At 58.1% G+C, this 12,408-nt stretch overlaps 1 protein-coding gene across 6 annotated transcripts in view; it reads right to left on the reverse strand.

Moving 5' to 3' along the window:
- Positions 1–12,408, reverse strand: part of ITGB4 (integrin subunit beta 4) — a 69,370-nt gene that overhangs the window by 5,250 nt on the left and 51,712 nt on the right. For 4 of the 6 annotated variants that reach the window (XM_075014156.1, XM_075014157.1, XM_075014154.1 and 1 more), the window contains exons 30-39: positions 12,123–12,260; positions 10,443–10,625; positions 10,149–10,280; positions 5,491–5,661; positions 4,609–4,767; positions 3,123–3,266; positions 1,896–2,084; positions 1,384–1,539; positions 812–976; positions 191–307 (exon numbers count right to left, since the gene is read on the reverse strand). In XM_075014156.1, coding sequence (XP_074870257.1) covers positions 191–307; positions 812–976; positions 1,384–1,539; positions 1,896–2,084; positions 3,123–3,266; positions 4,609–4,767; positions 5,491–5,661; positions 10,149–10,280; positions 10,443–10,625; positions 12,123–12,260 — 1,554 coding nt within the window. Of the gene's footprint in view, positions 1–190; positions 308–811; positions 977–1,383; positions 1,540–1,895; positions 2,085–3,122; positions 3,267–4,608; positions 4,768–5,490; positions 5,662–6,506; positions 6,729–10,148; positions 10,281–10,442; positions 10,626–12,122; positions 12,261–12,408 lie in introns of all 6 variants that reach the window. The other 2 variants (XM_075014159.1, XM_075014158.1) reach the window with 2 other exon arrangements.

Raw genomic sequence — 12,408 nt, forward strand, 5'->3', positions numbered from 1 at the left:
CTGGCACAGGATGGCATATACTATATCAGTAGATGTGCAGGTGAAAGAGCCCCTGATGGTATGGCTGGTGTGCTATAACTTTTCACTACACCAGGCACCTTTATGCTGTGCGAGACCAATGAATGCCACTGAGTACAACAATCTTCCCCCATTCTCGGTGACGGAAGCATTCCGGACAGGAAGCCCTTACCTGTGTAGTAGGGCTCCAGAGAGGAGCGGCTGATGGTGGTGTTGGTGCTGTACTCTGTGGGGAGGTTGTACACTTCCTCTCTCATATACTGCTGCCCTCCGAAGTGCGAGAAAGCTCCTGGAGAGCAGAGGAGAGGAGAGAAGTCAGCCTGGAGAACGTCACAGGAGCTGTACGGTCACAACTGAGCCCTGTGCTACCTGTCTCTCAGCAATCACCACCACAAATCTCACCTTACCGTGAGGCAGGAGCCTGTAAAGAAAGAAACCTGAGGAATGCTCATAAAAAAAATCAGGAGGGTTAAGGAGCCTCTGGGCTGGCTGCTGGGTCTCAGCCGTGCAGTCATGGAAAGCAGAAGGTTGACAAAGAAACAACGGAACTCAGTTCTCACACCCCAGGATCTCAAAGCACCCTATAACTATTGCATGAAGACTTGATGTCCGCAGGAAGATATGTATTATCTTCATTCTACAGACAGAAAAACTGACACAAAGAGTTCCACCAGCAGAGGTGGAAAGAGACTCCTGGAGTCCTGCCACCATGTCCTGCTCTGCCCCTATCACCTTCCACACAGACCCCAAGGTCGTCTTTTGCTTTCCTGCAAATACGCAAGAAAGGTGGTACCTCCATCCTGAGACTCAATGGTGATGATGCCTTCTCTCTCGGGCCCAAACCCTTGGGTGGTCTTGGCCTGCACTTTGAACTTGTAGGGGATGTTCTCGCTCAGGCAGGGCACCGTCAAGGTGGTTTCTGGGTTATCCCCCTCCACGTATATATTCCTGAGTTCCCCTAATCCAAACAGAAACAAGGGTGTGAAGAGAGAATACAATGGTTCCCACGAGCTGCCAGCTTCCTCCCCTGCAGCTGCTACCTTCCCGTAGGTTCCACTGTCCACTCCCTATCCCCCATGTCGGATCTCATCCCTGCTTCTGACTGCCATGGTTCACTGTTGAAAGAACTCCATGTCAGTACATGGCTGGCTCTTGGTTCCACTAGAGCTGAGCCAACAGGCTGGGCGGGTGTGAGGGGTGCTGGCTCTTTGTCCCACCACAGCTGCTCAGGGACTGAACGGAGCAGGAGGCCCTGACTCCTGGAACAGGTTCGCAGCTGCCCTGTGCTCCGCAGAGGGAGAGGTTGTCATTTCACCCACGGCTCTTTCCTGCCTGCGCCGAGATCCACCCCGTGAGATAACGCACCTCCTCCGTGCAGCATCTCGCAGGTGACCATATAGCCAAGAATGGCCCCGTTGGGCTTGCGGGGTCTCTCCCAGCTAAGCTGAAGCGAATCGGGGCTCAAGGCAGTGAAGACCAGCGGGCCAGGCGCGCTGGGGGTGCTCAGTGTGAACGGTGACCCTACAGGAGCAGCAGCGAGAGGTCAGTGCTGGAGAAGAGGGCTGGGTGAACAAGTAGCAGCTGGGGTCTACGCAGGTCACTGATGTAATGAGCCGGGAGGTCTCAGCTGTTTGCATGCACTGTAGACTCAAACTCGGGGTGGGGGGTTCATTTTAGAGGGGGAGCGAAGGGGCAACAGATTGGCAGCTCCTAGGCTTCCACATGGGGGGTTGCGCCTCAACCCCCCCAACATGCAGAGCAGCCTGAGGCCAGTCTCTGTACCCTGGACAGCAGAGCTGTGTGCAAATCAGCACCCCCAGGGGCCTGCACAGCCCCAGGCCGAGGGACCCAGGGCCACGCCTGTGCCAGTCGCTCACCTGGGACAGGGTTCAGCGGGCTCTGGGGATCCACCTGTGACTCGATGGTGATGACGCCTTCCCGCTCGGGCCCCCAGCCCTCCTCACTCTGGGCCTTCACCTTGAATACGTAGGAGTGGTTCGGCAGCAGGTTGTCCACCACCACCGAGTTCTGAGCCGGGCTGGGGATGCTCAGCCTGTGCACCTCTCCTGGAGCCGGAGGAAGGAGAGAGACGCCCCCGTGACGGTCACCGCAGGGGCAGGGCTTGGAGGCACATGCGTCAGCCCTGCTAGCCTGCCTCTGGCATGGCCTGTGCACGGGACAGGACGTGTCCTAACTGCATGTGACCAGCCATGGTGGGGCTGTGCTCATGTTTAATGGGCCTGGGGGGGGATCCTTCCAAAGCCCCCAGACCTGACCCCCCGTTGCCTGACCTCTCCGCTCTTTGAGAAGTCTCGTGAGCTGGGGTCCTCCACCCTCACTTCACTCAAGGTTACCCAGCTCCTGTTTGGACCTGGCCGGAGCCCTGAACTCAATGGGACAGGCTGAGGGGGGTGTGAGTTGGCTGCAGGGAGCATCAGGCTGGTTGCCACGGTTACCCCCCCCAACGGCTGCTCTCTATCTGTGTTTGCCACTCGCTGTCTCCAGCAGCGTTCCCTGTAAGCTGAGCACTTGGGCGGCCACCCAGGAGGGAGTCAGGTGCTGCTCAGCTGATTAGCGGAGCTGGCGGCCTGTGTTTCTACAATGGTGCACATCTGTGAATGTTTCAGTGCACATAACAAAATTTATTCCACCCCAGAGGGAAAAAATTAGCAGGAACCCTGCTTTCCAGCATCCATCCCGGGGGCCAGAGGTGATGGGCTCTAATCACTGACTGGCATCAACCTTATGGAAGAAGGAGGCTGAACGAAGCATACTTGGCCCCCTCCTCTATCAATATCCAGCCAGATACCTCGCTGCACTTTGCAGCCAGCAGCAGCCAAGTCCCCATCACCCTGGGGGTGAGAGGAGCAGCTGAGCTAAGAAAATGAAGTATCAGGCAGATAAATGATGCACCCAAGGCCACCCAAGGAGTCTGTGTCAGAACTGGAACATGTGCCTAGGGATGTGGTGCCCCCTGCAATCTTGGCTCTGGTCAGTCAGTTCCCACTGGCTTCAGAGAACTCGTGTTCCACCCTAGGTCCCCCAGCCCCATGTGGTACCCTGAAGACTCCTTTCAGGCCCGCGGCCGAGCAGGGCTCACTGACCTCCATTGAGGAGCTGGTACTGCACGCTGTATCCCTGCACCTCTTTCTCGCACTGCGGCTCCTGCCAGCTGACCTTCAGGGACGTGGGGCCCAGCGCGGAGAACACCAGGCGGGTGGGCGTGTCGGGGACGCCCATTCTGTAATCTGTTGCAAAGGGGGGAAAGTCACAAGCTTGGCTTCAAAGGTGAGGGGCAGAGGAGGAAAGAGATGGACGCAGTCCAGCACGTGATGGGTCTCTCAGGCCAGTGAGCATGTAGCAAAACATCAAGCAAGGGCCGCATTGGTGAGCACCTGCCTGGAGGGGCTTTGGCGGGGGGGAGCTGGGTGGCTAGGATGGGATGGAGAGGTGTAGGAATGGGGTCTGCAGTCTCTGGACTGGGAGAATCAGCACCCCGACTCCAGCCAGGGCTTGCTGAGAAGGTCTGGCCATCTGCCCTGCCGTCCTGGAGCAGCATGTCCAGGTGGCTTGGTGCTTCGAAGCCCCCTTGGGAGTGAGCGTAGTTCCTGCCTTCGGGGCGGATGCGTGGGGAAAGCCACCTGGGGTGGGTGCTCTGCCCTGACACTCCTGTGCAGAGGGGAGGGGAGTCAGCGCAGCCCTCTAACAGCCCTGGCCTTGCTGCATGGCTGTTGGGGAGGGGATCAGAGACACCCCCATCCAAGAGAAGGGCACAGAAGTGCTGCAAGGGATGAGCCATCCCCACCCACTCCTCTGCTTCTGCACAGCCACTTCTCTTCTGCTCACCGGACCGGCCACCGCCCATCCTGGCTGACACCTCTTGAGGGGGGACTGTCAATGAGAGAGCACCCAGCTCCCCTGGGGCCTGGCTGCCCTTAGTAATCCCATGTCCCAGGAAGTGATTCAAACTCTTGGGGAGTATTGCTGGCCCTGGTCTACAGCTGGGGAAACTGAGGCACGGAGGTTCACGTGAAACATCCGAAGTCCCATGAGTCAAAGGGGGAGCGGAGATGAGACCCTGGGAGCTCCCAGCTCCCAGGTCATTAAGCCACGATGCTCTCGCTACAAACAACTTGGGCTCAGTGGTGCTAAGGGCAGTCCCTTAACCCCTGCCTTTGTGGCAGCAAAGGGATTCCCTGGCCGCTCAGTGCCAGGCGCTCTCAGCTGCCGTGCGTGTGTTTGGCATTGGGCAGGCTGTCCCCCCCAGGCCTGCGGGAAGAGAGACACAAAACGGTCGGCTTGTTAGGTGCCGTGAGGTCAGGACGTGGACGGCGAGTCAACAAGGTCGTTAGAGCAAGGGGTGGGTTAATCAGCTCACGGGGCTTTAATGAGGTCAATGAGCCCTGCGGAGGGAAGAGGGTCTGGGGGATGGCGCAGGCAGGGCAGGGCAGGGCAGGGCAGGGAGCAGCGCATACAGGAAGCTGGACGAGCGGGCAGCAGACAGCCGACGGCGGGTGGGCTGGTGATGGGATGCGTGACCGAGGGAGACACCCACGAAGACGCTGGCCGAGGCTTGGCCGTGGGCTGTACCTATGTATTTGGCAATCCCAGCGTGCCCATCAGTCATGATTATAGACTCCCGAAAGCCATTGCTGGCCCGGGGCCTGCTCCTGAGCCCTACGTCCTGGGGCGGCAGGGCCACCCTGCCAGTGGCTTCCTGGAGAGGAAGGAGAATCCTCCTAGGCTGGTCTACAGGACAGTGGAGAACAGAGAGAGAGATTGAGGGAGGACAGAAGGCACCTGAAGCCAGAGCAGCCCATGTGCTGGGTCCCCTGCACAGAGAGCTGCCTTGAGGAAGAGCATGACAAGGTTTTCTACCAGCCCCGGCCCCCTGGCCTGCCTGACTCTCAGGCACTTGGAGCTGGGAAGTAGCTTGTGGAGATAGTCAGAGGCCTGGAGCAGTGCCCCCTTTCCCAGGGTGCTCTGGGGAGCCCATGGAGGCAGACCCTCCTTCCCTTAGAGCTTGGGGGTGCGCAGAGGCAGCCCCCTTTTCCCACAGTGCTTGGGGGGTCCCACGGATGTACCTTCTCCTTTCTCTTAGAGCTTGGGAGTGGATGGAGGTAGCCCTATTTCCCAGAGAGCCTGGGGGGCCATAGACACAGCCCCTTTTTCTAGGAACCCTGAAGGGAGTGCATGGGGCAGTGCCTCCTTTCCCAGAGCACCCTGGGAGACCCCATGGAGGTGGCCCCTCCCTTCCCAGGACCCACAGGGTGGGGCTCATGGAGGCACCCCCCTGTCCCAGGGAGCCCTGGAAGGGTGCATGGAGGCTGCCCTCTCCGAGTGGAGAGAGGGAGCCCTGGAGGTGGAGTTAAAGGGAATCCCCCTGGTTGGTGTCACCCAAGAGCTCTGAGGGCCAAAGGGCAGGAAGAGCGCCATGTGACCGCAGGGTCCTGCCCCCGCCCACCTACTCACCGTATCCTGAGCTCACTGTGCTGTAGTCTCTAGTCAGAGACGAGCTGCCCATCAGCCTCCTCTCCTGGTGGACGTGGGAGGTCAGCTGGTTGTAGCTGGCATTCAAGGTCCTGGTCAGGGAGCCCCCGCTGCCGGGGAAGGTGAAATCCATCCGGCCGTTCAGCAGATGCTCTGGGGAAGATCGTATTCAGTCAGTCCCTGCAACTGCTGTCTAGGCATTCGGACCAGCCCCTGGCTCCAGCCGGCTGTGTCCTGTTCTCCAGCTCTGCTGGACCACACCTCCAGCTCCTCAGACACATGACCACAGCACAGCCTACAGCAGGGAAACAAACGGGCCCCCTGCATCCCCTGCACATGACTGGCTGGGCCCACAGTGCCCAAGGTAACTCCAGAGCTCAGCCTCTCGGGGGCTGCTAAGGTCCCACTTCCTGTGTCCCAACGGTCAGATCTCCTGCCCCCGGTCTTAATGAAGAAGAAGAAATGCCAACTTAAGGAGGTGGCTCCCACCGGTTTCACATGGAGGCCCATCTCAGCCTGACCTGAAAAGCAAACCCTACCGTTAATGGTGTCTACGAACCCCTTTGGAGTGACCACCCAAAGGGGGAGCAGAAACCAGGCCCCTCCTTGAGGCTGCTCTCTGACTAGCCGTCCTGCAGGTTTGCACTGGATATCTGGAGGATACTTCAGTGCAGCCACCGAAGACGGGGAGTTGCCTCCAGGAAGCAGCTGTTATTCGAGGCGTCCCCACTGCTGGGAGCCGTTCCTCCCCAAGGGTCCGTGCCTAGCACGCTCCTGGCAGGTTCCCAGTCCATGCCCGAGTCGGGCGTTACCTTGGCACTCTCCTGAGCAGACAGACCATGACAACACTTGGCAAGCAGACTATTACACACGACCAGTGCCTCATGCCAACACCAATGGGGGTATAGAGGGTACGAGGGGGACAGGACCCAGTTCCACGCTCTTGACTTGGAGAAGGACGAGACATGAGAGTCGCTGCAGAAGAAGCCGGCCTTCACCTGGTTGGGGCCGGGGCGTTCTGCTCCTGGTCAGGCTGCGGCTGGCTGTGTCGCTGTCCACCTGCTCAGAGTGGGGGCTATCCTCGCAGAGGAGGCCCTCGGTGTCCGAGGAGAAGCAACTACTGCTAGAAAGGCGGGGGATCATTTCGGGTGGGAGCCTCCAGGTGATGCGGCGAAGGTCCAAGTCCTCCCCCAGCAGCGGCACATACTTCCACCTGGAGCCTTTTGGAACAATGTAAGTACTCATGTTGGCACGGCCTGCAAGGGCACAGGGTCGGGACCCGCCCAGCGGGCTGCTGGCAGCGCACAGGGGCCAGCCTCTAGGAGCAGCTGTGACAAACCCTTCCTTCTAGGCGGATGGGCCACGGCTGTGCCGAGATCATCGGGCAGAGCTGGAGAACGGAGGGAACAGGACACACGGGGTTCAGCCAGCCCCGGGGAGACCAGAGCTCCAATCCCATTTCCAACAAGATGGAGAACAAGGTCCCTGCACCCCTGTTCCCATCACAGACACTGCTGGGTAGAGCAGTCCTCCCGGGCTCAGAAGAGGCTTCCTCACTCCACGAAACGTACAGGTCACCACGCGGCTGCCCTAACGCGCGTGCTCTACTCTCTGCAAGAACGTGTCGATCCCCGAGGCAGGGAGAAAGAGAGAGCACCCCAGGGAAGGCCACCTCAGTCCAGCCACCGTCAAGCCTGCTCCCGTCTAAGCCCCACCCCCACTGTCCACACGACAAGTGGCTTTCATTCTTCCCATTGCAAATGGCTAATCCCAGCTGAGCCTCTTGCACATTCACCCTTAGCCTAGCCTGTGGGACAGCCCCAGGGCATGATGGGAGAGAATGAGACCCTATAGGACAAGAGGTGCCTTCTGGGTCTCAAGCTGCTGTTAGGTGAAATGTCTGTGCTCCACCCCCAGTGAGGTCCCTCTCATTAGCCTAACGCTAAGGGGTGAGACCTGCTTTTCATCCCTGCCTTTAGCAGGGTGCCACCAACCTGTCTCACATCATCCAAGCTGACAGAAATTTGAGTTATGTTCATATGAAAAAAAAATGTTTTGGCATATGTAAGAAAGTGTGTGTGTGTGTGTGTGTGTGTGTGTGTGTGTGTGTGTGTGTGTGTGTGTGTGTGTGTGTGTGTGTGTGTGTGTGAGAGAGAGAGAGAGAGAGAGAGAGAGAGAGTCATCATTTAATTACATCAGTTGCACGTCTTGCTCCAGCAGATCGTTCAGGGTTGTGCTTTGTAAGTAAACACAAACTAAAAAAGCAACAGCCCCTGTGTGCTGCTGAATAAGTGATAGGCCTTTGTCATGGTTGCCACCTAGTTGTGTGTGTTGGGCTACGCAGTTAGAACCACAAGCAAGAAGAATTCAAGCTGTTTGTCATTTGGAAGTGTGATGTCTAATAAACGGGCATCATTCTGACCTCAACACCACACATGCACCGGATCCCAGGCAGGCCCTGTGCTTTGAACGTCCCTGTGTGGCTTGTTGGCTGTGAAACTTAAATACTGAGCAGAGCTCAAGAGAGAAATTGTCTTAGATTGTCAACAAACGCCTGCATTCTGAAACGGACAGCAGAAAGTCATTGCCCAGTCAGAGCCTGGTCCGGCCGAGCCTCGCACAAGCACAGGATGAGTTCCATTGATACATACAGCAATGTTCGCCTTGCTCAGCAGCACTCGGAGGAGCAACGGTCCCTTAATGCTAACAACCCCAGGATTTCATCCTCTCTTTAGTTCAGTCTTATCCCCCCTAAATATTACAGCAGGTAAAAAATTTCCCAGAAACCCCCTGGCCTGAGGATAGCTATTATTTTTGGTGGGCTTTTCTTCCAGCTGCGTTATTTTGCTCCCCTTGGAACCGTTTTGCCCAAGGGAGGAGGGGAAGGAAATTCCTGGAGCTGCCTGATTACAGGCACTGCTAACCTGTGAAAGCACAGCAGGGAACTGCACTCCTCAGGCTGCTCTTTAGACAGCATCAAAATCCCTCTGCGCATCTCTGGCTGCAGCAGCTGGAACGAACATTCGGAGTCCCACTCACAAAACGCATGTTCTTGCAGATCTTTCCGCTCTGACCAGCTGTTCTGACACCAGCTGCTGGAGCGGCTGAACAGACAGCAGAGCAGCCTCCAGCCAAATTTCCTTCAGTCCCTTGCTGCAAAAGGCCCAGCTTGGGGCAGGAAAATGCAAGGGAGCATGCACTCAGTGCTGAGCCGGACTGGAAGACAATTAAGAATTGTCTTCCAGGTGCCACAACGCCAGCCACGACATATCTGTCCTCATGCATGCACTCAACGCTCTGCAAGAGAGTGTCGACCCCCGATGCCAAGAAACAGAGAGAGCCCCCATTGGGGGGTGGACACCTCAAACCAGCCACTTTTGAGCCTGCTCCAGTCTAGGCTACTTGTGTGCTTACCCCAGTTGCCACAGGACAAGTTGCTTTCGTGGGATGACTTAGTGGGGGTTGATCCTGCTTTAGGCAGGAGGCTGGACTAGATGACCTCCTGAGGTCCCTTCCAGCCCTGTGATTCTATGATTCTTCCCATTGCAATTCTTAATTGTCTTGCAACCTGGCTCAGCACTTTGTGCACGCTCCCTTGTGTTTCTGTGCTCAGAGCTGGGCCTTTTGCAGCAAGAGGCCGGACGAAATTTGGCTGGAGGGCACTCTGCTGTGGATGGGAAGGCTGAGCTGGTTGGGAGCAGAGGTCAGGAGAGCTAGCAGAGGTCACAGAGAGGCAGGGGGCGATCACGCTGCATCTCCCTTACAAAATTTCACATCCCCCTCTTTGCACACCCCTGGCTGAGCGAAGGAACGTGCCCAGGAGCTGACGAGTAATCTAGGCCAGCGAGTGGGCCGTAGGAGTGGCCCTCCTTCCTCTCAGTGGGTCACAAGACTGTCGTAACCAAGAGTCACCCAGGATAAGGTAGTTTTGCTAGCAGCGCTTGCATGCCTGGCATTTGCAGGGAGTGCCGCTGAACCGTAGCAGCCCTTTGGGCGGCTGCGGATGGAGCACATGGCAGTAGGCAAACATCTCATGCCCTTGCCTTTGGCATGTGTCGCTTTCGTGAAATGCAATGCTTTTTGGTACCGGCACTGCAGCAGCCCCAGCCGTGGGACTGGATGGGAGGGAGGCGTTGGTTTTAAAAACAAAAAAATCTGGAAGAGCTCTGGTGGAGGAAACAATGACGGGAACGGAAACCAGGGGAATCTGGCAACTCTGTGGCAACGGTAAATAAAACGTCTTGCGGGCCACATGCAAAACCCCGATGGGCTGCAGGTTGCCCACCCCGGAGCTAGGACGTCAGGGTGGTGCACTGTTCCCTAACCTCACGGCAACAGAGACCCAACCTCAGGAGACAGTATCCCCGTCCAGCCCTGCCTGGCTGAGGCACCATGCTGCTTGCTCTTCGGGAGCTCAGCCTCTGCGTGGTCCTCCCAGAGCTGGGTGGTCTCCCTGCCCTTGCAGCAGCAGGAGGGAGAAAACCACCCGTGTGTCTCCTGTGGCTTGTACATCACTCCCAGCTGCGAGGCATGCAAGCCTTTGGAAGGCAGCTCCTTTGCCGGTTTGTTTTCTCACATCCCCGGCGTTCAAAGCTGTCAAGAGAAACCAGCGAAGCCCTTTGCCAACCCAGTGCACGTACCGGAGTCGTCGGAGACGCTGGGGTGCTTGCTGCCGGACGGGGAGCGCAGCACGTCCGCGCTGTACATCAGGTAACTGTCGTAGTCTTCGCCGCCCTCTGCATCGATGATGGGGACGTCGGGGATGATGGGAACTGTGAGGGGCAGGCGGAAAGCATGGTTGCACAGGCTGCTTGTTTGGGAGAGCTTAGATCCCTCCCATGCAAGCAGGAACCCCCTCACCCTGGTGCCGCGGTGACAGGCACGTTAGACGGGACCCAGGCATGTTAGTTCCCCAGCCCCGGAAAGGCACTCACTGGACATCGGGCGCTTGGGCTGCGTGGCGAGGTTGATGGTTGCTTCCCGCTCGGGCCCCCAGCCAGCGCTGTTCTGGGCCTTCACCGTGTAGCGGTACGGCTGTGACTCCCGCAGGTTTTCAATCAGAACCATGCGCTTCTTCGGGTCCTCAACCAGGACTGTCTTCATGGGCCCGACAGGAACTGCAAGGAGCACACCCACAGGCAGCGGGGTCAGCTCCCGCTCTCTCACCCCTCCGCAATCTCTCCAGTTCCCCTCTCGCTGCCGCGATGCATTGGACTAGCCGCCTTTGCTCCCCCGAATTTGAAAGGGAAAACAGCGCAAGAGAGCGCAAAGGCCCAGCGGCTGCCCCCTGCACACCCCCTTTGATCTGTGGTCACGGCCACCAGAGTGCTAGAGTTTGGTGTCTGCGATGTGCAAGCAGCTCAATCTCTCATACAGCTACCGCGCTCCTGGTCACTGCTCTTTCCCCCTCCCTCTTCCAAGTGGCCACGCTGCCCTTCCTTGCCTCCGACACCCCTCGTCTTCCGCCAGAGCCCCCAGCACTGCTCCCAGCTCACATGGAGGGGGTGCTGCAGGGTGACAGGAGAGACTGGCTTGAGCAGGGTGCGAACGCTCCATCAGAGCCGGAGGTCTGCCCTGCTCACACCGTAGGATGCTGGGCTGCTGCTAGGCCATGAGCAGCTCCCCGCCCCCTAACTGCTCACACTGTCAGCGCAGCTGGAGTCCAGGCACTGAGCCGAGCAGCAGTCCACGGGGCTCCGAGCCGAGCTAGAACCCCTCCTCGCCAACCCACGGAGGGGTCGCGCTGTTCCATAAGGGCAACACAGACAGCGCTGGTGTCACTTGCCACTGGACTCTAAGAAAGACCCAGAAATGGGCCAGAACCAAACCCCCACCCCCGGGGCCAAACTCCCCCAGGGAGGGCTGAGACCCAGGCCCAAACGTCACAGCTGGCCTGCCTCAAGGGGCCAGACCAACAGACCCTGCCACGCTTTGTGGCTGTTCATCTGGGCGTCGTGGCATCTGCCCACACCTAAGAATAACAGCTGGAGATCTCGGTGCAACCCTGCTTCATGGGACTCACTCCTGCTTCTGTCACTGTGCTCTGCCTCTGACGGCCTCTGCCCTGCAGCACTGCACCAATTCCTGACCGTGCCCCGGGATCCTGTCTGGGGCCCCACGAGCCCAAGGGTCTTGTTAAGGCTTGGGCCATAGGGGTCAGGACAGAGGCAGGTGATGTTATCGGTCGTGCAGTCAGCTGTCCTGAGCATCTGTAACTCCAGCTCTGGGAAGCTCCCCAAGTGAGCAAGGCCTCCAGCAGGGGGTGGCCCTCTTCCCACCCAGGCATCATCCCTGGACCAGTTAAGGTGAGGAGCATCCCCAGCACTCACTGAAGTCATACATGGTCCATGGGAGCCAAGGGTCCACAGGACCTCACAGGACCATGTCTTCAATACTGAGCTTCTGTCGGGGCACTGGCTCCCAATACCACTCTGCCCCACACCAGCCTGCACTCCCTCATTCGCCTGATCGTGTGCTGCTCCCAACCCCAGTTCATGGCATGGGAGCAGTGACTGGTCAGGCACAGGTGCTGGCAGTTTCTGCCATGGTCTCAAGTGTTTCAGTTGGATGCTGAATGGCCCAGTAGGGGCACCTCCAAGGGAGCCTGCTCTTACCATTGTCCTCATTGACAAGTCCATAGCTGACTTTGTAGGCCGTGATCTCCCCATTGGTCTCGGCAGGCTCAGCCCAGCTCAGCTGCGTCACAGTGGAAGAGATGACGTTGAAAGCCAGACGCCCAGGTTCGCTAGGGACTGAGAGGAATGAGAAGATGGGGTTGGAAGGAGCCAGGGAGAACAGGCTATCGTAGGGTGTTGGCGATGACAGGACATGACTAAGATAAGTGTGACTCGACTGGCTCAGTCCGGGGACATCTCCTGATGGCCTGTGGCACCACCGCAT

Source organism: Carettochelys insculpta, chromosome 20 (genome assembly GCF_033958435.1).
Source record: "Carettochelys insculpta isolate YL-2023 chromosome 20, ASM3395843v1, whole genome shotgun sequence".
NCBI classification, from domain to species: Eukaryota; Metazoa; Chordata; order Testudines; family Carettochelyidae; genus Carettochelys; species Carettochelys insculpta.